The sequence below is a fragment of the Ambystoma mexicanum genome, chromosome 9 (assembly GCF_040938575.1).
Source record: "Ambystoma mexicanum isolate Mex_15411 chromosome 9, UKY_AmexF1_1, whole genome shotgun sequence".
NCBI classification, from domain to species: Eukaryota; Metazoa; Chordata; class Amphibia; order Caudata; family Ambystomatidae; genus Ambystoma; species Ambystoma mexicanum.
In genome coordinates, this window is record NC_090931.1 from 475,229,623 (window position 1) to 475,257,364 (window position 27,742).

Consider the following 27,742-nt stretch of genomic DNA (forward strand, 5'->3'; position numbering starts at 1 on the left):
GGATGCAATGCAGCAGACCCTTGGTCGTGGTGAACAAAGGGAGGACGTCTGGCAGACTCCTGTGGCAGCACTCGAGAGAGAGAGAGAGAGAGGGACTTGGCAGCAACGGATTTCCGTCAATTCAGCGGCTCTTTGTGGTTTGGGCACCTTTTTCTCATTGCCAAAGAACAACGAACAGCTCTGGTTAGTTGTTTGATCCCTCGGTCCTGGACTCTGGTGAGGGGACTCTGGATGAGGATTTGGGTGTCGTCAGCATATGTGTAGCACCTGAGGCTGTGGGAGCGGATGAGACACACCAAGGCCCAAATATAGAAGTTGAATAGAATCGGAGACAAAGGCGAGCCTTGTGGGACACCGCAAGTGAGGTGACGGGGAGTAGATATAAAAGGAGGTATGGAGAGAGTATGTGTGCGGTCCGCCAGGAATGAGGTGATCCAGGCTAGTACCTGACCAGATATTCCTATCTGGTCAAGGCGAGACAACAAGATGGGATGGTCATAACATAAGGTTTAAATAACTTTTCTTGTGTGAACTATAGTTCCCAAGAAAAATACAGTCAAATTGACTTTACTTACCTTTTCTCTTTGTTGGTCCAGCACACACATTTTATGTGGAGTGCTAGGGGTTACCTAGTAGCCCCTTATCCTACATCCTCATGTAACATTTTTATGTTACCCTCACTAAGTTAAATGGCTAGAGGCAGTGGTTTAATTTTTCCTACAATTGTGCTTTTTTACTGCAGTCTGAACCCCCAGCTGTAGTACAGCACCCGTGGGTGACCATTTTGTCAAACTGGCCCCTCTCTTCTTTTTTAGCCATTTTCTATTTGTGAGGTCTTTGGGTTTTACTCTGTGCGTTGAGACAGATATGAGCCCTCTGTCTTGCCTTGCCTTGCCTTGCCTTGCCTTGCCTTGCCTTGGGTGGGCTTCAGCCCTGAAGCCCGCCTCTGGCTCCAGTGTGCCTGGAAGGACAGGATGTGAGGGAGGGTCATGAACTCCCCCCTGTCCTTCGTCTCTAGGAATGCCTGAATACAACCAGTCCTGATTAGCTGGCTGGCCACCCTGCTGTGTGAGTGACAGCATAAGCTGTGCATGAATGGGAGAAACCTGCTTAAAAGGCGAGAGTTTTGGGACTAGTGGCAGTCGACCACTGGGAGAAACACTCGTTGAAGAAACCGTGAACAAAGCTTGCTACGTCCTCCGGACATTTGAATTTCACGGTGAAGCCCTGCTTCTGTGCTGAAACTCTTTCATTTCAACGGAGAAGCTCTGGACGGAACAACTTCTCCTCTTGAGTTAGTGGGGCCAACTAACCCAGAGATCAATTCCACTGGACCATCTGCCCGACTGGCTTTACTTCTTTGCTGCTGTAAGAACAAAATGCCAGGGGTCGAGTAATCTGTAGTCGAGTGAAACATCTGATGCAGTAATGAATCCGGCTAGAAGGTCCAGGAGTCTACTCAAGGACCCTCCCGAAGCAAGACGACCAGATCTCGAGTCCCCTCACAACATTGCAGGACCCAAGGAGTGACGGAAGCCCAAACGGTACCCGAGATCCTTATCAGTGCTCTTTAAGTGCCACTGAACCGTAAAGAGCCCATAGCTGCCGACGAACTCCCAAGTACCGCCGCAGCCACCCTCCAGATGTCCTTCCTCTTGTCCCCACGACTCAGGCTCAGGAACAAAGGGTCAGCACCGCTTTAGCAAGACAGAATCCAATTGGACCACTATTCTTCAAACCAGAGGTACTGTTTAGGCTTGGGGTACTTATCTTATTGCCTTTTAGTTGTGCTTTTCTCAGTTGGGAATTGCAGTGGCTTACCTTTTAGAGACTATTCCAACTCCCTTTTTTACAGGCTAAACAGCTTGATACCTACTGTACAAGTGATTTTTCGACAAATTCACTAACTTTGTGCAATACTTTTTCTGATCTAAGTAGTGCCTCAGCTCCATAGTGTGTGCTCCAATTGACTTTGGCTGTCCTGGCTCCCTGAAGACTCTTCTAGTCCATTGACTTTGATATTGTTTTTCCCTCATAGGTGGTAGCTAGTTGTGAACTGTTACTGTTGGCAAAGGCTTGTCTAGATTTCATTGGAATATTTAGTTGTCCGCACATTTAATGAGAACCTGTTCAACCTTGTCCTTCCTTAAACCTTTCCTTTTTGCAACCTCGGAATCTTTAAAGTATAACTAGTGTGAGTGTGATATATAAATGCCATTACTGTCCTTGTGATTTAAGTCACGTCAGGGTGTAGGAATTGTGTAAGAAGCATATCCAAAGATTATATACTAACTTGTTCTGATTCTGAAAAGTAACTTTAAAGTATATTTCCATTGTTACACAAATTGCCTTTTTAAAGAACACTCAGTTAAAAATTGATGTTAAATAAATATTTATAACTGAAACCTTGAGTGCAAGTGTTACTTGGCTACTTTTATTTACAGATTTCATTTGTACAGCTCTGCAACTAACGTTTACCTCTCTTGAGATAGGCCTGGCTGCTCAGTCACACTACCAACTTGTACAGTTCAGACCTTTACCAAAAGGTGGGTTGACATACCAAGCAGATAAGGGTTGGGTAGTCCCACACAGTATGACTGCATCAATTCTTACCCAACACTTGTGGCAGGCGGTGGGATTGGTGTAGAGTGGTTACAGCGACTGATTTAGTTGGGCACAATTACAACAAATAGCCACAAGACTAAGCTCCACCAAAAAGTTAAGCAATTGTAACAGCCAAATATGGATAACTTAAATGAGTCAGCCCTGACATGCCTGACAGTAGAACAACTGAAAGATGTGTGTAAAACTAGGGTCTGACTCTGAAAGGAAAAAATGTGAATTGACTGGCAGCGATGCAGCCGAGGTCCCAGAGTATTGGCGAATTGCAGGTCGTGGAGGTCACAGCTCTTCAAGGGATGGCGCAAAATGCTGTTAGTCTTGGGACTGGAAGACCCACCAGTCCAAGGGAGAAAGTCATCTTTGGATCTCCCCTGTGGCTTGGAAGTTGAGGTTGGAAGTTGTTGGCGTTTCCGTTCTTCTTCAGATTCTTCTGTTCCGGTGGTCGACTCTGTTTCAGCCACAGGACCTCCGGATTTATGCAGGAAACCTGGCTGAGCCCACCAATCGTATTCCATGCAGCATTCAAAATCGGGAATAGCTGTCCAATGGGGACAGCCAGACTGAACGGTTTTCTCTCAGGCACATTGCAGGACAAAAGGGCTGGCGAGTCACTCAAAGGGTCCTTGCAGGCTTTGCAAGGGAGCTCTGGCAAAGACGAGAGGACCCTTCCCCACCTAACAGGGTATAAGAAAGGTCATGCTATCTTGTTCAGGGCTTAAAAAGTATAGCCACCATTTTGTGCAAATGGTGTCCCTCGTTTCCTCTACAGCAGTCGCAAAGTCAGCCTGCAATTAAAGTTCACAAAAAGTTGTGCAAAATGTACACTGCCACCAGCCTGCACAAATGGACCTGTCACAGTAACCAAAATCTTTAGTGGAGAGTCAAGAAAAGAGATACATTGGATCCCCTCAGCAATCCATATCAGGTGTGGTGGGGTGGGCCAAACTCGCAAAATAAAACACAGGAAGGATAAAACGTATCCCTTTGCCTTGGTAACTTTAAGTTTGCCAAGCAAAGTAAAAACAATCACAGGGAAGCTCTAGGAGCCTCCAGCAACACTGAACAGAAAGCGCTAGTTGCTGATTTAGTAAATTGTAGATGATTATAAAAATAGAGGAAAGCAGGACTCCAAAAAGAAATAATGAAAAGATACGATTCCAGTTTTTGGGCCTCACTTCCATTTAAAGTGTTCAGATCGGTTCTTGATAGGCGGCAATTACCTGCCTCATGGCATACCGCAATATTTGTGCACATTTATAAAAAATGCAAGGAGGTATAACCTAATACAGACTGATCGCGCTTTTGGACACAGACTCTAAAATCTTTGCGTCTCTTGTGCTGATTTAATTACTATCTTGGTCCTCCTTAATGGGTTTGATCAAACCAAATCAAATTAGCTTCATAAAGGGAGTGGGAACATCTACTGCAGGGCTTATATTTGACCACCTACAGTAGTTTGTTTCGCAAAAGCCAACTCTAATTTATTCAGTGTCGATCGACCCATCACTAGTTCCATGTCTTACAATTGCGGCAAAAATGGCTGTGAATACAAAATATTGCTGCAAAAATGCCATGGTCTTTTGCGCCACAATCATGTAAAGGATGCAGGGGACACCCCTGCAACCCCCGAACCCATTCTACCATTTAAGGGGAGCAGGGCACAGCCCTGCAACCCCCGCTCCCCTTAAATGGTATAATGGGGTACACCTTTACCAGGTCAAACTACAGCATTTTTGCCACAATTTTTTTTACCGGCTGCATTTTTGCCGCAATTTTATAACCTGATAACCCATCACTGGCCTTTGATGAAACAGACAGAAAATTGTTGTGGACTAAGCTAGTAAAATGGGGTATTCCAATTAACTTGTTGGCCATACTGATTTAACTTCACTCCAACACACATTGAGAGTTAGGCTAAGTCAGCAAGGTAAATTGAAAAATTGATATATCCACCTGGTTGTGCCAGGCGAAGTGCTGGCTCTGTTACTATTTAACATCTACCTACCTGATTTAGGACACGAACTTGCAGAGTCCACGTTTATGTCCACTCTGGTGTATGGGTGTAAATTGTTCTGGCTAACATATGTGGATGACATTTGGCTTTTGGACTGCAGTATAGAACGAATTTCCTGACTTTTGGATGCTTTTGGCATGTACGCTGTCAAGAATCTGTCAAGTGTTTGGACCCTGTAAAAAAGGAACAAGCACAAATTGAACCTTGAATTCGCAAAACAAATAGAAGAGGTCAATTTTATAAAATATTTGGGGTTTAACATCTAAGGTACCCAATTGAAATATTGTTTGACTGTACATCTCATTACTAAAGCTAATTGTATATTACGCCAAATGAAAGCCCGGCATTTTCACTTTGGCAGATTCTCACTGGAGCCTGTAAAGAAATATTATGATTCTGAGGTGATTCCAGCCATGTTATCATGGTTTGGAAGTGCACCACAAGTTAAACAATTACAATTTCAACCTTATTTAAGGAATATTTTGGAAGGGTACATTGGGGTTGCCAAAAGCGGTCCCTATGACCATCATACGATATGGATTAGATTTCCTTAAACACTAAGATGTTATGGGAAAAAAATGTATCTTTGCAGAAATTGTTCCCAATCCCTGACTAGCTCAATCTATGAGTTGATTAATAACGATCATATTCAAATTAAGTACCCCTTTATGCAGCGTTGTAAAACGCAACTGGGTGATTTATGTAGTTGTATGGAAGAGAGAGTAACATCTTGCTGGTGAAAAACCGCTTCTGGCAAAGAGACTGGGTCCAAACGTGTGAGAAAATACAGGGCTACAAACAATATAACAATCTCTTTATGAGTAATCAGAAATGTTGATCCAGTGCACCTTATTTGGTATTGTATCATTACTGGAAATTTGCCAGAACTATTCTTCTGTTTCATTTTAATTTGTTACTGACGGTAGCAAATAGGTTTCTATGAAAGGAAAATAATCTAACCAGTCCAAACTGTCAATGTGCCAATTCACCCGAATTGCTAAAATTCCTCCTTGACTGACCTGCTTTGGCAAACCTGAGAAGTAACATTTTTGGAAGTGCAGTGTATGGACTTAGGTTGAACCCATTGGAATTTGTATGGGAAAGATTGTATTTGGATCACTGTCCCAAATCCATTTTAATTGCCCTTTATCATTACCTCGCGCAGATAAATCTTGTTTAATAGCATTTCATGTTTTCATGTAAATTATTTTGATTAGTGTATTTTATGTGATCCGACTTTCTAGTATTATTAGTTTAATTATGTATTTTTGTGTTCATGTTTATTTTGGATAGACCATTTGACAAAAAAATAATTTTTAAAAATACCAGGAAGAGTTAAAATTGTTCCCATGATCAGAGTAAACAAATGACCGAGTGTGGAAAAAGGTTCCCACTCACTCAGGAGAATAATGTCAACAAATCCAAGAGTTCAGCAAAAAGTGCTGGGGACCTCACAGGTGGAGAGAATTTCACACAAAGATGGAAATCTACTCTAACAAAAAGGCTTTAACAAAAATAATGGTCAGAAGGAAACTAAGTGCATTTACAAAAGAACAATGTTACAATTTGGACAGTATTGAAAGCGAGGCCAGGAGTGAGTGCCAGAATCAGGCTAGGAAACAAAAAAAACAGAAATAGTAGGCCAGCAGAACTGGACTTCTTGGTAGAAGCAGTTGCTGGGGTGGGTGGCCGAATCACTGTGCAGACTAGCTTGAACCAATATCAGGTGTCCACTGACTCCACAAACTAATCTTGATTGCCTCTCTCTGGTCATGCTCGACACCTATCTTGATAGCCCACCTCAACCTCGGTGATGCAAGTTGGAAGAAACTGACACTGCAGAAAGTATTTCCCAGTATTCATGACATAGCAGGAAAAACAAGCACAACAATATGATCTGATATTTTATGTATATCGCGCTCGTACACAAGTTTTTCAGAGCACGACAAAGCAAGGGTGGTGAACAAGGGAGAACAAAACAACGATCCTACAAGGCGCATGGTAAAGGGAAAAGGGGAAAAGTGCATGGAAGGGGGGAGAAGTGGAAAGTGCAGAACAGAGGAGAAACAGATAAATAATAATAAATAGAATAAATAAAGGCGATAAACAGTGGTAGTGCAGCCATAAAGTGGCAAGTGCTGGGTTTAGCCAACAGAGTAAATCTGATAAGTGCAGAAGAAAAGCAGGGTAGGGGACTGTATGGGTACAGATACAGACCCCAGTAAAAGGGGTGGCACGGAGGCAGCGCAGGATGGTGGCAGGGTGAGCAGGTACCTGGGCCCGGGAAACAGAGGGTGGCCAGGTGCACAGTGCTGAGAGAGAAAACAGATCAGCAGGGGAGAACGGGGGCACAGGTAGAAACAAAGAGAATGGTCTTGAGGTGCTTCCTGAACCGGAGATGGTTCTCCTCAAGTTACAGAGTGGCAGGGAGGCTGTTCCAAAGGGTGGCCCCCAGCCGAAGACAGATCTACCCCCAGCTCGTTTCTTTGAAAAATGACTGTCCCTGAGGGAGTTAGAGGTAGAGGAGCGAAGAGCTCGAGAGGGGAGGTATTTATGGAGGAATAGTTGAAGGTATTTTGGACCCAGGTCCCAGAAAGCTTGTGGACAATGCAGAGGGTTTTAAAATGTATCATTGCATCCACTGGGAGCCAATGAAGAGATTTCAGAGCTGGAGAGATACAATCCCAGCGCTTGAGGCCAAGGACAAGTCTTGCAGTCCTGTTCTGGATTAGTTGTAAAGGGCGGAGAGTGGAGGCAGGTAGATTTAGAAAGAGGCTGTTGCAGTAGTCCAACCAAGAGAGAACCAGAGCTTGGGATACATTGAGCTTGTGGGGGAAGGAAAGGAAAGGCAGAGTACCTCTGGAGAGGTGCAGTAGGAAGTTTGACTTTTTGGAGACGTCAGATGTGGGAGGAGAAGGAAAGTGTGGAGTCAAAGATGACCCCAGGTTCTTAGCCTCACAGGTAGGGGTAGGAGGAGGGACAAAGGAGGCCGGACAGAGAGTGAGGGAAAAGGATGGTGAAGGGGTACCAATGAGGAGGATCTCAGTCTTGTTGGCATTTAGACAAAGATCGTTGGCAGCACACCAATCTTGAATGGCAGTTAGGCAATCAGAGTGTCGTCCGCATAGCTCTGGAAATTTGAGCAGAAATAGGCAATGCAGTGGGCGAGAGTTGCCAGGTATTGGTTGAAAAGCCAGGGAGCAGGTTTAGACCCCCAGGGGAACACCACAGGTAGATCATAGGAAGGACCCAAGTTGGACCTGGGAGGGTCGATCAGAGAGGAAAGAGGACAGCCAGGCAGGCCAGAGCCTGATTGGTGATACCCAGGTTGTCACAGAGACGGTTGAGCAGGGTGATATGGTTCACCGTGTCGAAGGCAGAAGAGAGATCGAGTAGGATGAGGACAGAGGGAATGTTAGAGTCAAGGTTGGAGAGCAGATCTTCACGGATGTTCAGGAGAGCAGTTTCTGTGGTTCTGGCAGCTCTGACGCCAGATTGGTGTCATGGAGAAAGCCAACAGAATCAGAATGAAAGTTAAGCTTCATTCTGACGGCCAGCCTGGCCAGGAGTTTACCTAAAAAGGGATTAATGGAAATGGGCAACAGTTAGCTGGACAAGAAGGATCAGGTGTGGGTTCCTTGAGGAGAGGAGGCACAAGGGAGTGCTTCAGAGGGGAGGGGAAGGATCCCGAGGAGAAGGAGAGGTTGCAAAAATGGGCAAGGGCTGGAGCTAGGGTATTGATATGGTCCTTGATGGTTTCAGAGGAACAGGGATGAACCTGTTTTGATGAGGCTTTCATAGATCGAACTTGTTTAGCGACCTCATCAGGGGAGAAAAGAGGATAGGATGAGAAAGGAGGGTTGGGGGGGTAGATGAAGGAGGATCAGCAAGCAGAGACAAGAGGGGGAGGGAAGGGAGGGTGGACAGGATGTCCTGGGTTTTAGAGAAAAAGCGAGAGGCAAGGGCATTGCAAAGAGCCTGGGGGGCAGGAGGAGGGGTAGAGACTGCAGCAGGGTTGGCCAGCTCCTTGCAGATTTTAAAGAGTTCGGCCGAGTTGTTAGATGACGCAAGCTTGAATGTGGACTCTCTTCTTGGTGCGGACAGAGAGTCAGTATTGCCTTTGAGCAGACGACAGGCCAGTTTGTCAGAGAATGAACAAGAAGCCCTCGATTTTAATCTCAGCCTACACTTACGTTAAACAAACCTACTTGTAGAATTCAGAGATGAGGAATGCAGGGAAGATTGTGACTGCACAAGAGACAAATGGCCCAACGTGCCCCTTAGGTCTGCTAAACAAGAGTAAAGATTCCTATGAGTCGAGGGTGACAGGAACAAGTATTCACGTGTATGTAAGTGAACAGACCAACATGCTATTGTCAACAAAAAAAGGAAGGGATCAATTATGTTAATTTACACAAACTCAACATTTCCACGACAGAAAGCAAACGCAAAGAAATACCATTTTCCCTAGCAGAGACGGTTACCTTTTTTTGATTTTGGAGAATGGCGTTCTCGCTTTTCATCATTTTTAATTTTTTCTCCATCTGTAGATATGCTGCTCATATTTAAAAGTGCACGAGTGGCAGTTACCTCATCGAGCCACACAACATTGCCTGCAAAATAAGGAAGAATTACTATTAATTCAGAAAGATGTGTTAGGCTTATATGCGATACAATCATCAGAAATAAGATTACAGTGAATAATGTATCTGCTTAGATTCACATGCAATACATAGGCCGACATCTAGTGGTAGCTGCAGAGTATTACAGTTTTGATTTTCGAAACTCGAAAAGGGACATCGACAGGGCGTGCCAGTAATACTATCCCTAGTGTGACTTCTACTGTACCCATGGTCCTTCACATGTCGAGGTCCTTCAGATTGTGTTGTTTCACACATGAGGCAGCATGAAGTGTAGCATGAGTACAGTAATGTATCCCATCTGAGGCTTGTGGAATCTGCTTAGATCACATGCTATGCATAGATTAGTGTGCAGTGTCTGGAGAAGGTGGTGGGTTATGAAAAGTTACAGTGGCAAGTAATTGTTTTAGCACTGCTTGTCCCACCCGTGAATCTGCTTTACAAATGGCATCCAGCGGGTCGTTAGCAATAAACGCCAGGTAGGTCCTGTACCCCTGTAGAGAGAGCTCTTGGTGTGAAAGGGAGAATTTTATTTGACAAAGAGTAGCAGAGCTGTGTGCATCTGACTATCCATCTGGAGATGGCGTTGTTTGAAACGTGGTCACCTTCCCTGCCAGGTGCTATGGAGACAAACAGTTGGTCTGTTTTTCTAAGCAGTCTTGGCTTGTTTACAAATAGTGTAGGGAGTTTTTTTCTCAGCAAAGCTTGATGGATTTTGAAAGAAAGCCAGTCGTTAGATGGACTGATTAACATGGAACTTAGAAATAAACTTAGGTGAAAACCTAGGGTGCGTTCTTCGTATCAATTTGTCTTTGTTATCCACAAACGGTTTTGCACTGACAAAGCTTATAGTTCACAGACTCTTCGTATGGAGGTGATAGCCACCAGAAAAGCTGGTTTATATCTAAGGTGTTTAAGGCAGGGCTTGTGCACAGGCTCAAAGGGGGGGTCCTATGAGCTTTGCAAGTACCACCTTTACGTCCCAGCATGGAGGTGGGTTTGAAATTGGAGGATGTGTTTTTTTTTCTCCCTCCATGAATGCCTTAATGACAGGGATCTTCCACCAGGACACCTTTCTTTGAGAAGTGGTGTATGCGGATAGAGCCGCTAGGTGAACTCTGATTGAGTTAAATACTAGCCCCAAGTTTAATAAGTGGAGCATTTAATGGCGACTGTGTGATGGAGTACATTCTATCGGGTTTATTTGTTTTGACTGGAAACATATTACAAATCCTTCCCATTTGTTAAAATTACAGTGTCTTGTGTTTGGTTTACGTGCCTCCTTGAGGATGTCCATATATCTTTGAGGTAGTTTTAAATTACCAAATTCTATGACTTCTGGAGCCAAGCTGCCAAGTCCATGGACTGGGGTTGTGGGTGTAACATAGTCCCTCAAGCTGTGTAAGCATGTTGTAGGGGAACAGGAGTTTGAATGGATCGCACATCGCCAGTTTGCGCAGATGTGGCAACCGAGATGTCTCGCCCCCATAGGAGCAACGAGGATTAGTTTCACTTGTTCTTGGTGCATTTTGTTTACCACTTTGCTCAGTAGCAGAGTTCGGGGAAAAGTGTAGGCAAATTTCCCTGACCAGTTCATCCACAGGGTGTTCCCCTTGGACCTGTTTTAGGGAAACTAGATGCAAAGTCTGGGCATTGCGTGTTTTGGCTTGTGGCGAAAAAGTCTAAAAGGAGTAACCCCGTACCGAGAAGATATTGTTTACGATATTTTTGTCGAGCAGCCACTAGTGCGCTTCGGGCAGAGGATCTCTGCTTAATGAGTCTGCCAGAGAATTGAGTTCCCGTGGAACATGTTGCAATGTTAGAAACACGCCCTGCTTGAGTGCCACTTCCACATTTTTTGTGCTAGGCTGGATAGACTTGGAGAGTGTGTGCCCCCTGCTTGTTTATGTAAAACATGGCAGTTGTGGTGTCCGCAAGGATTTGTACTGTCTGATCTGACAGGTGCATTTGAAAAGCTTGCAGTGCGTTGAGCACTGCTAGCAATTCCAGAAGGTTTATTTAATTTTGGGGTGAGATCTGTGTTCACAGGCGATGCACTGTGTGATGAAGGTAATGGGCTCCCCACCCGGTGAGTGATGTGTGTGTTGTGAGAACTGCTTGCACTGTAGGGTTGTGAAAAGGTTTTCCTTTTAACAGGTTTTCCTTTGTCCACCAGCGTAGTGCTTGTACTAGGGTTAGCGAAACCACCACTAGATCACCCCACTGACCACGTGCCTGACACCACTGTTTCGCTAACCTCTCTTCTGTCTTTATGACAGGTCCTAAGCACTAGTTGGACTTGGTAGGAACCAGACTTGATTTTTTCTCATTGATTTAGAAACCCCATTGTAACTCGAGATTAATTGTTCTCTGGGTATTTTGCTTGCAAATTTGGGGGGGCTCCCCTGTTATCAGCCAGTCATCCAGATAAGGGTACACTGGGATTGATTCTCTGCGTAGATGCGCTGCCACTACAGCTAGTACCTTGGTAAATAACCTTGGAGCTGAGGCTATGCCGAAGTTTAGCACCTTGAATTGGTAGTGTTGGTTTGCTATTTTGAAGCACAAGTTCCTTCTGTGCGCTGGGAACATTGAAATATGAAAGTACGCATCTTTCATACCCAAGGTTGCCATGTAGTCCCCCTGCTTCAGCAGTGGGATTACCTCCTGTAGCATTGTCATGTGGAATTTTTGTGGCTTGACATAGGTGGTTGCAGGGTGCAGGTCTAGGACAGGGCGTATTGTTAAGTCTGTTTTCAGCACAAGGAAGTACATTGAATAAATACCTTGGTTTACCTGGTTTGGACGATTTCTATGGCGTCCTTTAGAAGCAGTGCCTTCACCCCTTCCAACAGGATACGTTGTTCTTCCCGGGAAGTGTGTAATTGTCTTGGTGGGTGGTTGGCTGGTGTTTGGATCAGCTCTATGCAATACACCCCCACCACGGTGGAAAGTACCCATTTGTCCGAATTGATCCTCTGTAGCGGGTGGTCATTGCTTGTGAGGGTTTGAGCCCCCTCTTGAGGAGGAGGATCTGCCACTACTTCGAGACATTCTTTGGCCACTTTGAAAAGCCTGTTGTGAAGTCTGCCTGTGTGAAGAACCCCAGGACGAACCTTGGCCACCTTCATTGTAATTTGAGGCCCGTTGGGAGTTTGTCCTCTGCAACGTTGAGAGCCAGAGCCCCCTCTTTCCCCACAGAGCTTGTTGGTGGTCTGCCCTAGGGATTTGAGGGTGTCCTATGTTATCAGCCTTTGCACTCTTGAGAGCATCCTCCACTGCTTTGCCAAACAAAGCATTGGGTTCAATGAGCATGTTTGGGAGGGCTGCCCGGGTTTCAGGTTTGAAGCCCGATTACCGTAGCCATGCATGGCATTTAATCAGTGTGCCTTCTGCAACGATTCGCCCCGCATTGTTGGCTGCGTCCAAGTGGTTTTTGAGGACGCAGTTGGCTACTTGATTCCCCTCTACGATGAGTGGGAGCTGTGTTTTTAGGGGCTCTCGGACAGATTCGATCTGTTGAGCGATTTCTTCCCACTTGTGACAACTGTATCTGGCTAATAGCGTTGTGTTATTAGCAATTCTTGTTTGCTATGCTGCCGAAGAAGCTACCTTCCTGCCCAGGGTGTAGATGTTCTTACTCTCCTTGTCAGGAAGGGCTTCAGCAGAGCGGTTCCCGCCCTCTTTCTTGTAGTAGTAACTACTAAAGAGTCATGCTTTAACTGCCCCTAATGTAGAAGGGGTATGGGGGGTGCTGGTCTGAACATCTTCTCGATGCGCGGGTTGACTGCCCATGATAAATTGGGTGTGAGCAGAGACGGTTAGATGTGTCTCTGCACCGATTGCAACAGGGGATAAATTAGGTTGCAACATTTCTATCCCTGAGGATGTCTTCCACAAAGTCTTTGTCACCATTGGGCTTCTTGTGGGTCTATCTTGAAGTGCTCTGCAGACTTTAGGAGCAGGTCATTGTATTGTAACTGGTGGTCTACCAGTGAGTCTGCCACCGGTGGGTCGGTGTGATCTGGGGACTGGATGACGTATAGATAATCGTCGTCATAATATTGGTCCATGTCCACCGTATCCCCTTCAGTGTCTGTGTATGTGCCAGGGTCCTAGGAGCCTTGCTTGGGCTAGTAGTGTCTTGCACTAGGTCCGGATGCGAGGTGGAAGCCCACGTGGAGTCTAGGAAGGCTTTTTTGGGTGTTGGCCGAGTGACTGCTGTCCCGCTATGAGAGGCTGCTGCCCCACTCTGGTGTTCCCTGAAGATTTTGGATGACCTTGGGGTGGTCATCAAAGAAATGAATAAAACAGGACATCCTCCTCATAACGTTGTCAAATTGTTCTGTTGTCCATTTTGAGGAGCTTGGCAGTACAGACGGAGCAGGAGTAGTGGGTGTAGTTGGGGGCTCTCGGACAGAGGTTTTCCTATGGTGCATAGCCTCTGAAAGAGTGCCTTATGGAGTAGTGAAATCCCTGCTTTTAGTAGCTTGGACTATTTCCCATCTTGGACGTCAGCCCTTTAACAGGGTGTCAGGAACGTGCTTTTTGATTAACTCGCTCATCTCCGAGCTCTTTGTGCTTTTTTTGGAGGCCGTCGACACATGTTTCAAAATCAGGTTGTCGGTGGCTGAGGACTTTGTAGGTTTAGACACAGTGTCGGAAACAAACTTTACTGTCTGTTTCGGGGGCCTGTCATGTGGTGATAGCGACAGCCCAGAGGAAAGGGAAAGTTCGGACCTCCCCCTCGACCCGGCGTCTGTCCTATCGGTCTGCAGCATGGTCGACTTTCGGTCGTGGGAGGTGTGCTTTGTGTGATGAGACTTGGTAGTGCTTGAGCCGCTGGGTGTCTTCCCCATAGCAGAACCGCCAGCCTGCCTGTTGGGGTCGGGGGTGTTAGGCAAAGTTTGTATGCAGTACCCTCTGGGACCACTGCACACAACTCTGACTACAGGTATAGGGAATCCAACCTTTGGTATAAGCTTGTACTACACAGCTTTGGTAGTGTGTTGAGCAGCCAGGCTTATCTCAAGGCGGGTCAATGTGAGCTGTAGTGGAGTTACGCAGAGATTCACAGTTACAAGTATTCAAATAAACTCTTACACTCAAAGTTTCTTGCATAAACAATTATTAATTTGTCTATCAGTTAGAATAAGCCTTCTTCAGATCCTTCAAGAACTGTCATACAATTCAATAGGCTAAGCCATAGTCAATGGGCAAAGGTCTTGTATAGTATGAAACACTTCCGGTAAGTAAATGGAAAAGTCTTTGCACAAGTTCTTAGGAGTCTTTGATGAAAAGAAGAATCAAATGTAGGGCCAAAAGCTGATTAGACTTGCGAGTTGTAGAAGTTGCAAGCACTCTACAGTAAGAGGTTAGTTCTCTCAGACTTTTTACAGTACCTTAGAAATGAAGAAAAAGATGCAGTTTATGGCTTCTGTTCCTGTGCAGCTCTGCAGATCTCACTGTTCCTGGACATCAGTCGTGGGGACAAGAGGGAAGACGTCGGGGGGGACTCCTGCAATGTACAGGGACAGTCAAAACTCGCAACCGGCAATCTTCTATTCAGTGGATGTTCAGTGTTTCAGCTCCTCGCATCTACCGCAAACGGCAACACTGCAGTTCCTAGCTGTCGAGATGGACTTTCCTTGCTTCTGGGGTCCCGCACTCTGTTGAGGGGGCTCGGGCCTCGTCAGTCCTGCTTCCTGGGAGTACGGAGGATTCTCCTGAAGCTCTAGGCTAGCTTAAAAGCAACACCCACAATCTGGTGTTCCTCTCCCTGGTTATACGGTTTCCAGCAGCAACTCTGTGGAAATTTAACCAGCTCTGAGATGGATGTCCAAGTGGCTTACTTTGGAGTTGTAGACTTTTTTTGAGAGACTGGTCTGTCAGGCGACACTTTAACTTGTTATGCTAATAATTTGATGTATTGGTTTTACGCTTGGTTTGAGATGTCGTTGTTCTACTCCTTCTGCCGTGTCTTATCTGAGTTAGGTGGTTAAAAAGTCTGATAAACCACCTCACAATCAATAGTTTCTCCACACACTCAGAATAACAGATGTGCCAGACTGATTTGTGCATTATCCAAAATGTTTTAATATTTGCCCTTAGTGATATGACACGTGTTTCAGCTGTAAAAGCCTTTTTCAAATCAGGGCTGGTGATAAATTTGTTCTTTTATGACACAGTAATATACGTATCGTTGTTGATCAGATGACAAATAGTATAAAAAAACACATACAATTGATATAACACTATGTTCATTATATTGTATTATATTTTATTATTCTTCTTTCACTTGTCTGTCTTCTCTCAATTACCTTATAATCCTCCCTTTCTCCAACCCCTAATCTGTGCGTGTGTGTTTTTTGATACCATTTGTCATCTGATCAACAACGATACGTATATTACTGTGTCATGAAATAACAAATGCATCACTAGCCCCGATTTGAAAAAGGCTTTTACAGCCGAAACATGCGTCATATCACTAAGGGCAAATATTTAAAAAATGTGGATAATGCACAAATCAGTCTGGTGCATCTCTTGTATTCTGAGTGTGTGGAGAAATTACTTTGGAGTTGATTGGTCCCACCAACTAAAGGGGACAGGTCGTCCGTGCAGGGGCTTCTCTGTCTATGCGAAATTGGCATTTCGGCACTGCAGCAGGGCTTCACCGGGCAAACCAACGGTCCAGGAGTTGCAGCAAGCGTCCTCTTAAGTTCTTCTTCGGTTCCTTCATCCAGTGGTCGACTCTGCCTTCCAAGCCACAAGACTCACCTTTTATTCAGGTCTCTCCCATTCATTCCAGCCTAGCTGTCAGTCACCCAACAGGGTGGGTGTCCCTGCCGGACAGTCAGCTGGCCAATCATCACAAAGTGCATTTGGGTCTCCTAGGAGACCAAGCACATGGAGTTTCGGGCACCTCCCTCACTTCCTGCCTACCCTAGACACTCTGGAGCCAGAGGCGGGCTTCACTTGTGAATCCAGCAAAAAGGCAAAATGAACAAAGAGACCAAACCTTTGTTTAGCGCGCAAAGTAAATCTCAAGAAGGACCTTTCCACAAAGAAATGGCGAAAAAAGAAGACTGAAGCCATTTTGACAAAAATGGTACCCTTAGGTGCTTTACTGTAGCTGTGAACGCAGACCGCAGTAAATGCACACCATGGTAGTTAAAACGAAACCACTGCCGCCAGCCATTCAGTGACAAAAGGGTATCAAAAATGTTACATGAGAAGCTAGACAAGGGGGATACTAAGTAACCCCTCCAGCACTCTATTGTAAGATAGGGGGTGCTGGGTCTAGAAAGTTACAATGATAAGTAAAGTCAATTTCACTTTACTGCTCTTGGAAATAGGAGTTTATCCAAGAGAAGGTATTTAAACCTTTGGGAAATCTGAAAGACTTCCCTGTGCCACTGCACCGAAGGTGCTGTGTGACACAATGTAAAAGATGATGCCTATGGAGTTTGTCAGACTCCACAACCAGAAGAAACGGTGTTCAAAATCATACTAAAATACATGATAGAGTGGGAAAAAGGGTCACAGTCTCTCCAAGTCCTCAAAATCCAGAAAAGTTGCTGGGGGCCTCTAAGGTGGAGGGAATTAGCACATGTCTGAGAATTCTCCCTAACAGAGGGCTCGCACGCAGGAATCCGATGGATCCCGATAACCCTCAGTGTCACTGAAGACATTGATGCTGCCGTCGCTGGAGGCTCCCTCGACATCCATGGTGGCCTCAGCCTACATGGCGTGGGGGGCCCAGCATTTGGTCTTAAGGCCCTTTAGGGTTTTTGGCCTGAACAGTTTGCAAGACTTGCGCTGTCCCTCGGCGTGATCCCTGGAGAGACAAAGAGTGCACACCCGGTGCAAGTGTTTCCAGGAGAATTTCCTATTACAGAAAGGGCAACATTTAAAAGGTGCGTTTTCCATGATGCATGGGGGTGGCAGCCTGGTGAAATAGATGGGAATATACATTCTCTTAACGAGACTAGAATATGAACCTCCCTCCCATTCTCCCTACTGTGCAGGGCCGAGGTCCCGGTGGGGCCTTTAGAGGCCGTAGACAAAGGATCGTCGAGAACGGGTGTTGCTGTCATCGATGACTGAAACTTGTCCTTGAAGCAGTCACTAAAGACCTTGCGGTAAACGGATATCGAAAGGACAGAAATACAAGAAATAAACTATTTCTATAAAGGCATCAGGCAAGCAGAAACTCTGCGATATGCGTCCGACTATGATGGTGGAAAAAAACAATCGGAGGGACCTCGACACATGAAGGACCATGGGTACAGTAGTCGTCACACTAGAAAAAGTATAGGCACACCCTGTTGACGTTCGTTTTCGAGTTTCAAAAACAAAAACTAATACTCTGCAGCTACCACTAGATGTCAGCGTATACATGGCATGTGATGTGATCTAAGCAGATTCCACAAACCTCAGAAATATATATATATATAGATTTACTTTATTGTGACAAGATCTTCACATTATAGAATAATACAATATAAACTACAGACGCACTAAGGAAATGAATATAAAGACAGAAAATCATTTTTACTCATCCTCAAAGTCTGCAAAAGCTTGAATAATATGGGTAAGATTTCCTTGTTTATTTAACATTCATCTGTCCCATCCCTTCCGCCACGATTGGCTGAGCAGGATTACATCTGCCTCAGCAACGCCGGAATCAGATGGTGATCGCTTGCCCCCTCAAAGGGCCTCCATCTAAGAGCCATGTCCTGTCTGTTCCTGTCCATGGCCCTGACCAGGCGACTCTGCTCACCCCCCTTTGCAACTTCCCCCTATCTCAGTTCTCAGCTTGTGCCCGACTTCTCATCCATATATCAAGGTATAATGCCCCCCCCCCGCAATTATCTTGTGCTCCTGTCCCACCAGATGGTTTGCTGTCCCCTCATCTCCTACTTTCAACACTCTCTGAATTATCACGTGGTCCCTGCCTTGCTCAGCAACCTGAAAAAGTCTCTTGAAATTGATCACCATTCACTACGTGCCATTCACTACGCAATCAGAGTGCTTTCATGGACTTGAATCATGTTGTTGTGCTTTCGCCGACTCTTGAATCATGTTTTTCAAACGCGCCCCCGTCTGGCACTTCCCTCTTATGTTCTCTGTTTATTTCTCTCCCTCCTCCCCCTTATTCACACGCGTTCCACTGCTACCCCTCTCCTCCCTCCTCCCCCTTCCTGCTTTTTGTTCACAGCACTTCCTTTCCCACCCACTGCCCGTTTGTCTCTCCTTACCCTCTCTCCTCTTATGTATTGCTCTTGTATTATTGTAACGACCGTCAGGCCTGCACAGTATTTTTTGTTGTATGTTGTCCAGCATGTATGCAGTTATTTTCTATGTTGCATCTCCACCAGAATCAGGTGGAGGTAAAGGAGCTGAATCTGTTGGTGTGACAGGTGTTAGCATCGGTCATGCAGATGGGGGGCATTGCAGATATAGGTGGCTTCAAGGGAGAGACATAAAAGCCTGAGGCTGTAACGGTTTTTACAGCATCAACTCGTTAAGGCATTCCAAATAATCCAACATTCCATCAGAGTGCATTAGCCTCTGGAATCTGTCAAAAATCTGTCCTGAAGAGGTCGATGTTGCAGTTGGTGTCGAGGATGAAATAATAGCTGCGTATCATGTAGGATGCCTATGAGGAGCTCCATACCTCATTGAAGGCTATGGTATCATTTGTTATTTATTGAATGAAAATTACAGGGAAAACTGCACTGTTTGGCGCAAAAATGCTTACAAAACATTTTAGCATTTATTTATAGAGCGGAGGAGCAGTCTTCTTAACAAGGATATGGATATAAGAACAGATGGTGCAGGGGAGGTGGAAATATGGACAATGACAGTAGAGCATGATTTAGAAACAGAATAGTAGAGGATGTGCCAAGTTTTATGCTGAAGGGTTGAGGGATATGTGATGTGGGGTTGTCTTAGAGAGGTAGGCGGAACGGAGGACTGGGAGATGTAGTGGCGAAGAATGCTATGCAAATGTCTCTTCAGAAACGAGGAGAGCTAGGAGGTTTGATTTAAATGGAGAGTGGGAGAAGCACAGAGAGCGAGAGGAAGAGCATTCCAGAGTAAGGGAGCGAGGAGGAGAAGACAGCGAAAACAAGGAAGCGCAAAGGGAATGAGAGGCGACAAGGGTGGAGTATTTTCGTAGGGAGCGAGTGTTAAAATGGACTAAATATTTATAATAGGCCCAAGAACACACACTAGAAAATGACATAACCAGGTAGCAATCATCACACAATACTCCAATATTAAACATATTTAGTGCCACCTTTGGTTCTTAGAAATGCATTCAGTAACTTAGACAACAAAAGAAAGATAAGTAGTGATGCAGTAAAATGAAACCAGTTCACAAGGCTATTCAAACTCTATAAATCCAATCCCTGTATGGGAACTTGTGCCCAAAAGTGACAAAGCCGCTTCTTAGAAGAGGCAAATGGTGTAGGAAGAGTTCTGTGAAGGTGAAATGTTACAGAAGATCTCCCACACAATGTTACAGGTTAGTTAAATTAGAATCCTATCTTTTAGATCTGACTAGCAAAAAGCGATGGATAAGAATAACCTAAGTTTATTCAAAGGTTTATTCTAAGGAGTACAGGGGGAAGTGAATGCATTGCAATTACTTACCACCCCGACTCAGATTTTCCAAGATGACTAGATGGATCGACTGGGGGTCAATTAAGGTAGGTTTTCCCGCGGTTTGTTTCAGTGCAGGATGTCTATGGGTTATGGGTCCTAGGATTTACCCGGTCGGCTGATGGTGCAGAATGCAACCTCTGGTGAAGGAGGCAAGCAGGATTCACTAATGCAGGACTCTTCTGGGCACCATTTTGTGAAGAATGGTACAAAAGCACAGCAGGCTCGACCGGTACATTTTTCTTGTTGAACACAGGGGCATGGTACACGTGGAGAGAAATTCGTTTTGTAACAAGATTCGGGCAGTAAATTACTTGATTTGTTTGGCGTTACAGCTGAATCTAAGTTGCGTCCTTAATAAGAAAGTAAAGAAAATCGTGACCGCAGCGTTATGGCTTGGATGAAAACACAGACCAGAAAAGGTAACGTGAGGCCAGACGCTGTATGCGTAATAAATCAGTATCACATTGTCCAATGTTTTTTGGCTGTTAACAAGAACCAAAATTCATTTTCTATATTTTATTACTCTTTAGGTCTTTTTGTGCACGAGAATGACAGGATTGGAACACCACATCAATCATGATAATACTTCAATCACATCAGTAAATAGGCCGGAATCAAAAGAGCCTTAGTTGTTCTTTGAGAGACCTGCTCGAAGAGACTGCAAAACAAACAGAAGTGTGAACAACTTTATTAATATAAGCAGCAATTTTAGGAGCTGGTCTAGATACAGCAAAATTGTCAATTTACAGGCATTTTAATGCACTTGGCTATATTTTGTACTAGATCGCGAATCAATGTATTCGCGCTCTGCTCTCTAAAGCACGCCTTCTGCAATTAGCAAGAAAGAGAAGAGTGTGGGGCACGAAGCAGTGCGCAGCTTTCTTTAGCCATAAGGTCATATAGTGAGCTAATTGTCAATATTGAAGAACGCTGTGGCTTTCATGGTGGTGATGATTTGGAAGTATATGCTGTATCTCCAACAAAGGGTCTGCACCCCATTAACAGTCACCATACCTGACGAAGTTCCATTTACTTAGTAACAACAGATGATAGGAACAAAACATGTTCGGTATTATACAGGTGATCAGCATCAGTAGATGGATTGAGACACATGTTTTGTGATATTGATAGTAGGGTATTGCACCACCCCACTTTAATAGTAACTAATGTCATTTGCTCTTGGATGAAAAGGGGATTTTGCAATTATTGTTTTTCATGATTGAATAAAAGTGTAAATCATGTGTTTTAGAGTTGGATTGAATAGAATGCGTATTTGTGTATGTCAGTTGTTTCAATAGGTATGCAAGCCAGATTAAACATTAATTGTACGAAATGTTAATTTCTGAAGTAACTACATCGATTTCTTTATTAAATGACCTTAAGTTTGTTTGCTATCGTGCAAGGGTGGTCCACCTGGATTTACCCTGGCGCCTCTCTTGAAATTGCTACGTGGATTATTTGTGTTTCAACTGTATCGTTCTAGAAGGAGATACTGGATTTAGTGGTGTCTAGTAGGGTTGTCCAGTCATGTTAAAAAGTAGGCGAGTGTGGCACCTTTGCCGTGAATTGTAGGGGTTAAAGATAGTGGTTTCTGTTTTGCCCTTGAGGGATGATGTTGATATGCCTGCCCTTATGACCTCGCCCACAATTCCTTCATCAACTCAAATCAATGATTCATACTGCTGAAAGGTGCATGCTACATAGGCATGTAACGAACTGTAAAATATGCATTTTACATGCGCATAGTGTAAAGCAGACGGCAGACCTTAGTAACAATGATGTATAATTACCTTGCAATTCATTTGACTCATTAGACAAATGAACGTGGTAGGCAAACAGTGTCCTGTTTAGTGAAAAGGTCTCGCTCAAATGCAATGTAGACAGAAACCAACAGGATGCAGACAGACTTCAACAAGGAGATTCATTATTATCCTAGCTGCTGGTTTTACTCGTTGGACAAGTAGAGGAATGTAATTCAGTTGTAAGTGAGCGCGGTGCTTTTTTGGAGACTCTGGGCCCCGCTTTCCATGGCTCCATTTTGGCCTTTGACCCCGGCCCCCACCGTTGCTACCAGAGCAGTCCCTTGCCGGTGGTTCCCTTTCCTTCCCTCCTCCTTCCCCCCCACCCTGATTGGCTATTCAGCAGCCAGCCTTTTGAGTTTCACCAACGCTCCCTGCATGCCTGACTTTCCATCCTGAAGCAGGTGACTGCTGCCACCCCCAAGGCCTCTGATTGGCGAGCTCATCTGGTTATACCTGACCCTCCCTGAGCAGCCTTCTGCCCGGCAGCTGCCCACCCATTTCTGTAGAGATCCGAGGTGAGTGTGCCCACCCGATCCCATCCTTAAAGTAAATGTATGCCCCCAGGACCTGTGTTGGTCCCTGTTGCCCTCCTCTCCTCACTGCTTGCCTGTCCCTCCCGCCTCCCTCCCCGCCCACCGTGCCGTGATTGGCGAGCCTACGCGTCAAAACCGTCCACCTAAGGCAGCCCTCGGCCTGGCAGCCCCTTCGTCTAAGTGCCCAAGGCAAAGGGCGGCTCCTACAGTAGCGGCTCCACAAAGTGTCTGCAGGTGTCAGCAGGGGAAGCCAGTGAAGCCAGCAGCAGATAGACACCAACACAACTAAGTGTAGCATGGGTGGGGTGTAGACCAATTACTCTACTCCAGAAAGCCCCTGCCACTCTACCTTACATTCCCATAACGTAAACTGCCAAAGAATTACACCTTGCACCCCTAGAGAGATCCGAGCACAAACCTAATTCAAGGCTGGACTGTAAATGCTGTCCTGCATAACATTCTAACATACTTGCATTTCTAACTAGTGCCAGTCCCTGAGACAATAGTGAAAATTTGCCAGCCTCACATTGAGACGGGTGTAACAATGTTAGCATGTCCCACTCTTAGCTTGAATTGTGAATAGCAGCATGCAGGGGCACACTTAGACGGAATTGCGAATGTTAGTATATGCCTCTCCTAGATAGAATTATGACTGGTAGCATATCCCTCACGTAGGTGCATTGTGAATGCTAGCATGTCCCACTCTTAGTTGGAATTGTGAATGATGGCACGTACCACACTTAGACGGAATTGTGAATGTTAGCTTGTGCCATACGCAGACGTAATTGTGAAAAAAAGCATGTGCCCTAATAGCACCAGTGTGTTAAAGTTGAATCTAGAAAGTGTGCCCTAATAGCGTCACTGTGTTAATGTTGAATCTAGAAAGTGTGCCCCATTGACATCACTGGGTTAAAGTTGAATTTAGAAAGCATGCCCTAACAGCATTGCTGTGCTAATGTTGAATCTAGACTGTATTCCCAAAATCATTGAGTGTGCCCCAATAGCGTCACTCTGTTAAAGTTGAACTTAGAAATATGCCCCAATAGCGTCACTGTATAAAGAGTTTAATTAAGATGGTATTCCCAACATCATTGAATGTGCCCTAATAGCGCCACTGAGTTAAAAGTTGAATTTAGCAGGTATTCCCAACATTATTGAGTGTGCCTGGTCGCATACACTTTACGGATTACCACAGTATCACACTACTACGCTTACTCTCTCCTATACACCACCATTCAACTAGAAAACAGCAGTACTATGACACATTCGGTAAAGCTGTTCTCATACTAACAAGACTCATCAAACTACCCATCATCCTAATAAAACGCAGCTAGCTAGCACATACCGGCTAGCCTAGGCGTCTCCTCAGGACTAACGCAGCCAGAACTCAGTCTGGATGTCCACCCTCCAGACTGATCACATTCAACTGATCTCCTCAGCACCACACCTACCGCTAAGAAGCAGCCATCATGCAACAGCCACACCAGCTGCACACATACCAGGTGCGCCCACGCACTTTACGACTCTCCCTCTCTCAATGGACTTGAACTGCGGTTCCCGAGGGTGTTCAACCTGTCAGCGCTTTGAGATCATACCAATGATACCAATGATACATAAGGCGCTATACAAATGCAAAATAACATAACACCTCACAAGAAACACGCACTCGACTTCCACTGATGGTCACCACACAGCGACAATGGCGGGCGTCTCTCCAGTAATGGTAGAAGACGACCTTCCAGAGCAGGATCCCCTGAAGTTAGGAAGCTGAAACTCGGCAGGAAGACTACTTGTGGCACGAGGTGGCGACCACCAAAGTTCCGGCAACGAACGCAGAATGACAACAATTCTAACGAGGGAGGCCACTCGAGAGCTAGTTATTCGACCGGGTGGTCCAGGGACTCTTCCAAAGGCTCGGGAAAGTTCGATCCAAGAAAATGCGTTGAGACTGGTTGGTCCCACCGGTCTGAGGGTTGAAACACTGCTCAGGGCCTTCGCAGCTCAGTCAATCCAGCAGCGCTTCACTGGGCCAATCACAGGCAAGGATGCCTGGCCCCTTAGGCAGTCATCCGCGGATCTTCAGTCATCCTCTTGTCTACACAGGATACTTGACTCCAATGCGGATCTGAAGAAATGGCTGCAGAAGTCCTCTTCTTACCTAAATCCTGGCTGAAAGCAAGTGCTAGTACACAAATGGCAAGGATCTGCACCATTCAAACAGCCAGAAGGGGTCCAATCAGGGACCGTTGTGGGTTTTACTCATGCCCCACTCTTAGACTCTGTTGGTCCAGATGTGGGGTGGGATCAGGCAGTCGCATTCACATCCAGGGTACACATGTAGATCAAGCCTGCGAAAGCAGCAGGTTTACTGGGCGAACACATGACCATACACAGGATTTTATGACCTGAGCAGACAGGAAGATGGCCAAAGAACAATGTGGCAAAATAACAAGCCAAAAATCTTGTGGTACGGCCATTTTAGGGCACTAGCCATGTTTAGTAGCCACATGTGATAAACACTAAATTTGCATACGAAAAAGAATGCAAACATGGTGAGAATGTGCATGAACAGTCTAGTCTTCTATGTCCGCTTATGATATCTTCTGCCTCAGAGGCTTCCTTCTATCCCCTGCACTGAGGTTTAATAGTATTCCACAAAATAAATAAAAATAAACTCTGCTGTGCCCCTACCAACGGTCCCGGCAACCCATGTACCTTTAGGGTCACTGCTGGTGTGCATCGGTCAGTCTCGGCTCTTCTTTCTGCTTCGTGTTTCTCGTGGCTTCTCCAGCTCTTCGCTGTGCTGCAGCGGTTCCTCAGCATTTGGTTCCTTGCAGAATGCATGTCTTCACTCAACCACGTGGTCCCGCTGCGTTGCACGCCTACACCTCTGCATCTCCAGCTTTCCGGTTGGTCTATCCATTGCGGACCATAAAGGGGTGCTTCTGCCAGCCAGCTAGCGTCTTGGTCAGCAGTCTCTTCTATTCTCCACACCGGACTCCTACGCTGCCGCTTCCTCAAGGGAGGGCTTGACAAGATGCTATGTCCTTCTTTCGTTTTTATCATAAGCGGACATAGAAGACTAGACTGTTCATGCACATTCTCACCATTGCTCTTCCTTGTTCTGCACCTCCTCCTCGTCTCAGTAATTGCCAAGTAGGTCTCCCTTAGGTAGTGCCTGCTCCTTGTGTTGAATCCAACGGAGTCCTCACAAAAAACCTAACTAAAGTGTCCTTCCTCTGGTGGCCAGGGAAAGGCAGACGCTTCCTGATCAGGAGGATCACCTAGGGGGAGAACGGCCCTAGGGGAACAGGAGGACTTTGTGGGATGAGACGCAGTATTTGTCTTTCTCAAGGAAGGGAATTTCCTTGATGCCACAACTTGGTGTCAGAGAGCTTTTTTCTCAAACTGATTGTCAGAATAGGGGTGAAGACAATGATATGCAATCATGTATTTGAAGAAAAGCCCATTAAAAGTTTCTGACATTAATAGAAATGAAAGCTTCTAGGAGTCCCAGAGAAATTAGGAAGATGAGTCTATAGTGTTACCAATTTAATCCTTGAGAAACCCCATTCTTGTATAAAGCCCAATGCTTCATAGAATCCTTTTGCTACTCTTATGGGGATTGTGTATAAGGAGAGTAATGCATTTGTTGATGATAAATTCATGGAAAAAGCTGAATTTGCCATTGTGTACTTTAAGTCCCAGAGTTCCCAAAAAACTGGGATGAAGAAGAGGACTGCAAGCAGCAGTCAATTAGGAATAATGACCCACACCAAAGAGAGACTGGGACGCATAAAAAGCCCCCTCAGGTGCAGGCCATAAAGAAGGTGAAGAAAAGCAGTAGTGGAAGGTGGGGGAGTTTTCCTACCTCCACGTGGCAGCAGAAGTGTTAGGGAGAATTCTAATTTCTGTGCCAATTCCCTTAACCCTTAGAGACCCCCAGCTCTTTTGCTTGACTTTAGGACTTTTATTTTTAACCCTAGAGTGAGTGAGACCTTTTTTTTTACTCCCTCATGTGTTTTGGCCAGATTTGGATTATATAGTTCCTCTGTTTTTGGAATCTGACAAACTCCATAGGCATCTACTTTTTGTATGATGACACACAGCACCTTCAGTGCAGTGTCACAGCAAAATCCTTTAGATTTCTCATAAGGTTTAAATACCTTTTCTTTGGCGAACTACTGTTCCCAAGAATAGGAAAGTGAAAGTGGCTTTACCTTTCTTTTCTCTTTGTAGGTCCATCACACACCATCTTATGTGGAGAGCTGGTGGGTTACCTAGTAGTCCCTTATCCTACATCCTCATGTAACATTTTTGCTTTTACCCTCACTACTGTAAATGGCTGGTGACAGTGGTTTAATTGTCTTACCATTGTGCTTTTCTACCACAGGCTGAATCCTCAGCTGCACTGCAGTATAGCACCCATGGATGAGCGCCAAGCCAGGTTTGAGCCCTTTGTTCGTTTTAAAAAAAAAAACATTTTTTATTGTTATAGCTGATATTAATCAACTTTTCAATATAGAAAACAAATTACAAATGTATACATATCACATTTACAATTTGACTTCTCCTCTGCTATTTAAGATTTACCATTCGGGGCATTGCATTTTACTTGTTGTGTGGTTAAATTTATAGAGATACTGCAGATTCAAATGCATGTAATTATAACTCATTCATAAATGCAATTGTTCTTATTGACACTACAGTGGAAATACCAGAGTATATAGTCCGCCACAGTGTGTCCGATGTAGAAACACCAAATGGTTCTGTTAACTGGTTAAAGTATTTTACTCGATGGTTAAGGAGTGTCTCGCACTCAGTGAGTAAGTGTCTCAATGTTTCTATTTTGTCTTGCTGTTTGCAAAATCTGCAATATTTTTGCTCAATCTTAATGAGCTTTCGTCGAGACATCACCTGCCTTGTTGGCCATAAATTAAACCGAAATCGAAGAAATTTGTTTCGATGTTTTGTAGGTGGTGACCTGATCAGGTATTGCTCTGGATAGGAGTGTCTTTTTATTATTCTCATTGAGGGATCATAATCACAGTAATTGGAGCATTTGACTCTTGTTTTGTCTCAATCCATTGCAAAAATCCTTGTTTTAATCTGCATGGGATTCTGGAGCAAAATTGCTAGTGAGGCATCTATTGTAGCCAAGGCGTTGATTACTAAGTTTCGCCATTTGGATATGAAACATCTTTGGATGCAAAAATGTGAGCGGCAAGCGTTCCCAAAACTGTAGGTGTGTTCCAAGCTAGTAGGCATTTTCTAAATAATGCTATTACTAGCCATGTATATCTCATATTAAGAGATATCAGGCCCAACTCATATCTAATAATGGGTAATGGGGTTGATGTAGGTAGATGAAGTACTTCCCTCCAATATTTTGCTTCCAGACTATTCCTTTTATTATTAGTTTGGTTTCTGAAGAATTAACAGTTTTGGTGTTACTTTTTG

The 27,742-nt window shown here is 44.9% G+C and overlaps 1 protein-coding gene across 2 annotated transcripts in view; it reads right to left on the reverse strand.

Moving 5' to 3' along the window:
* Positions 1–27,742, reverse strand: part of NCBP3 (nuclear cap binding subunit 3) — a 552,095-nt gene that overhangs the window by 375,654 nt on the left and 148,699 nt on the right. For both annotated transcript variants that reach the window (XM_069615023.1, XM_069615024.1), the window contains one exon: positions 9,121–9,249. In XM_069615023.1, the coding sequence (XP_069471124.1) occupies positions 9,121–9,249 (129 nt within the window). The remainder of the gene's footprint in view (positions 1–9,120; positions 9,250–27,742) is intronic.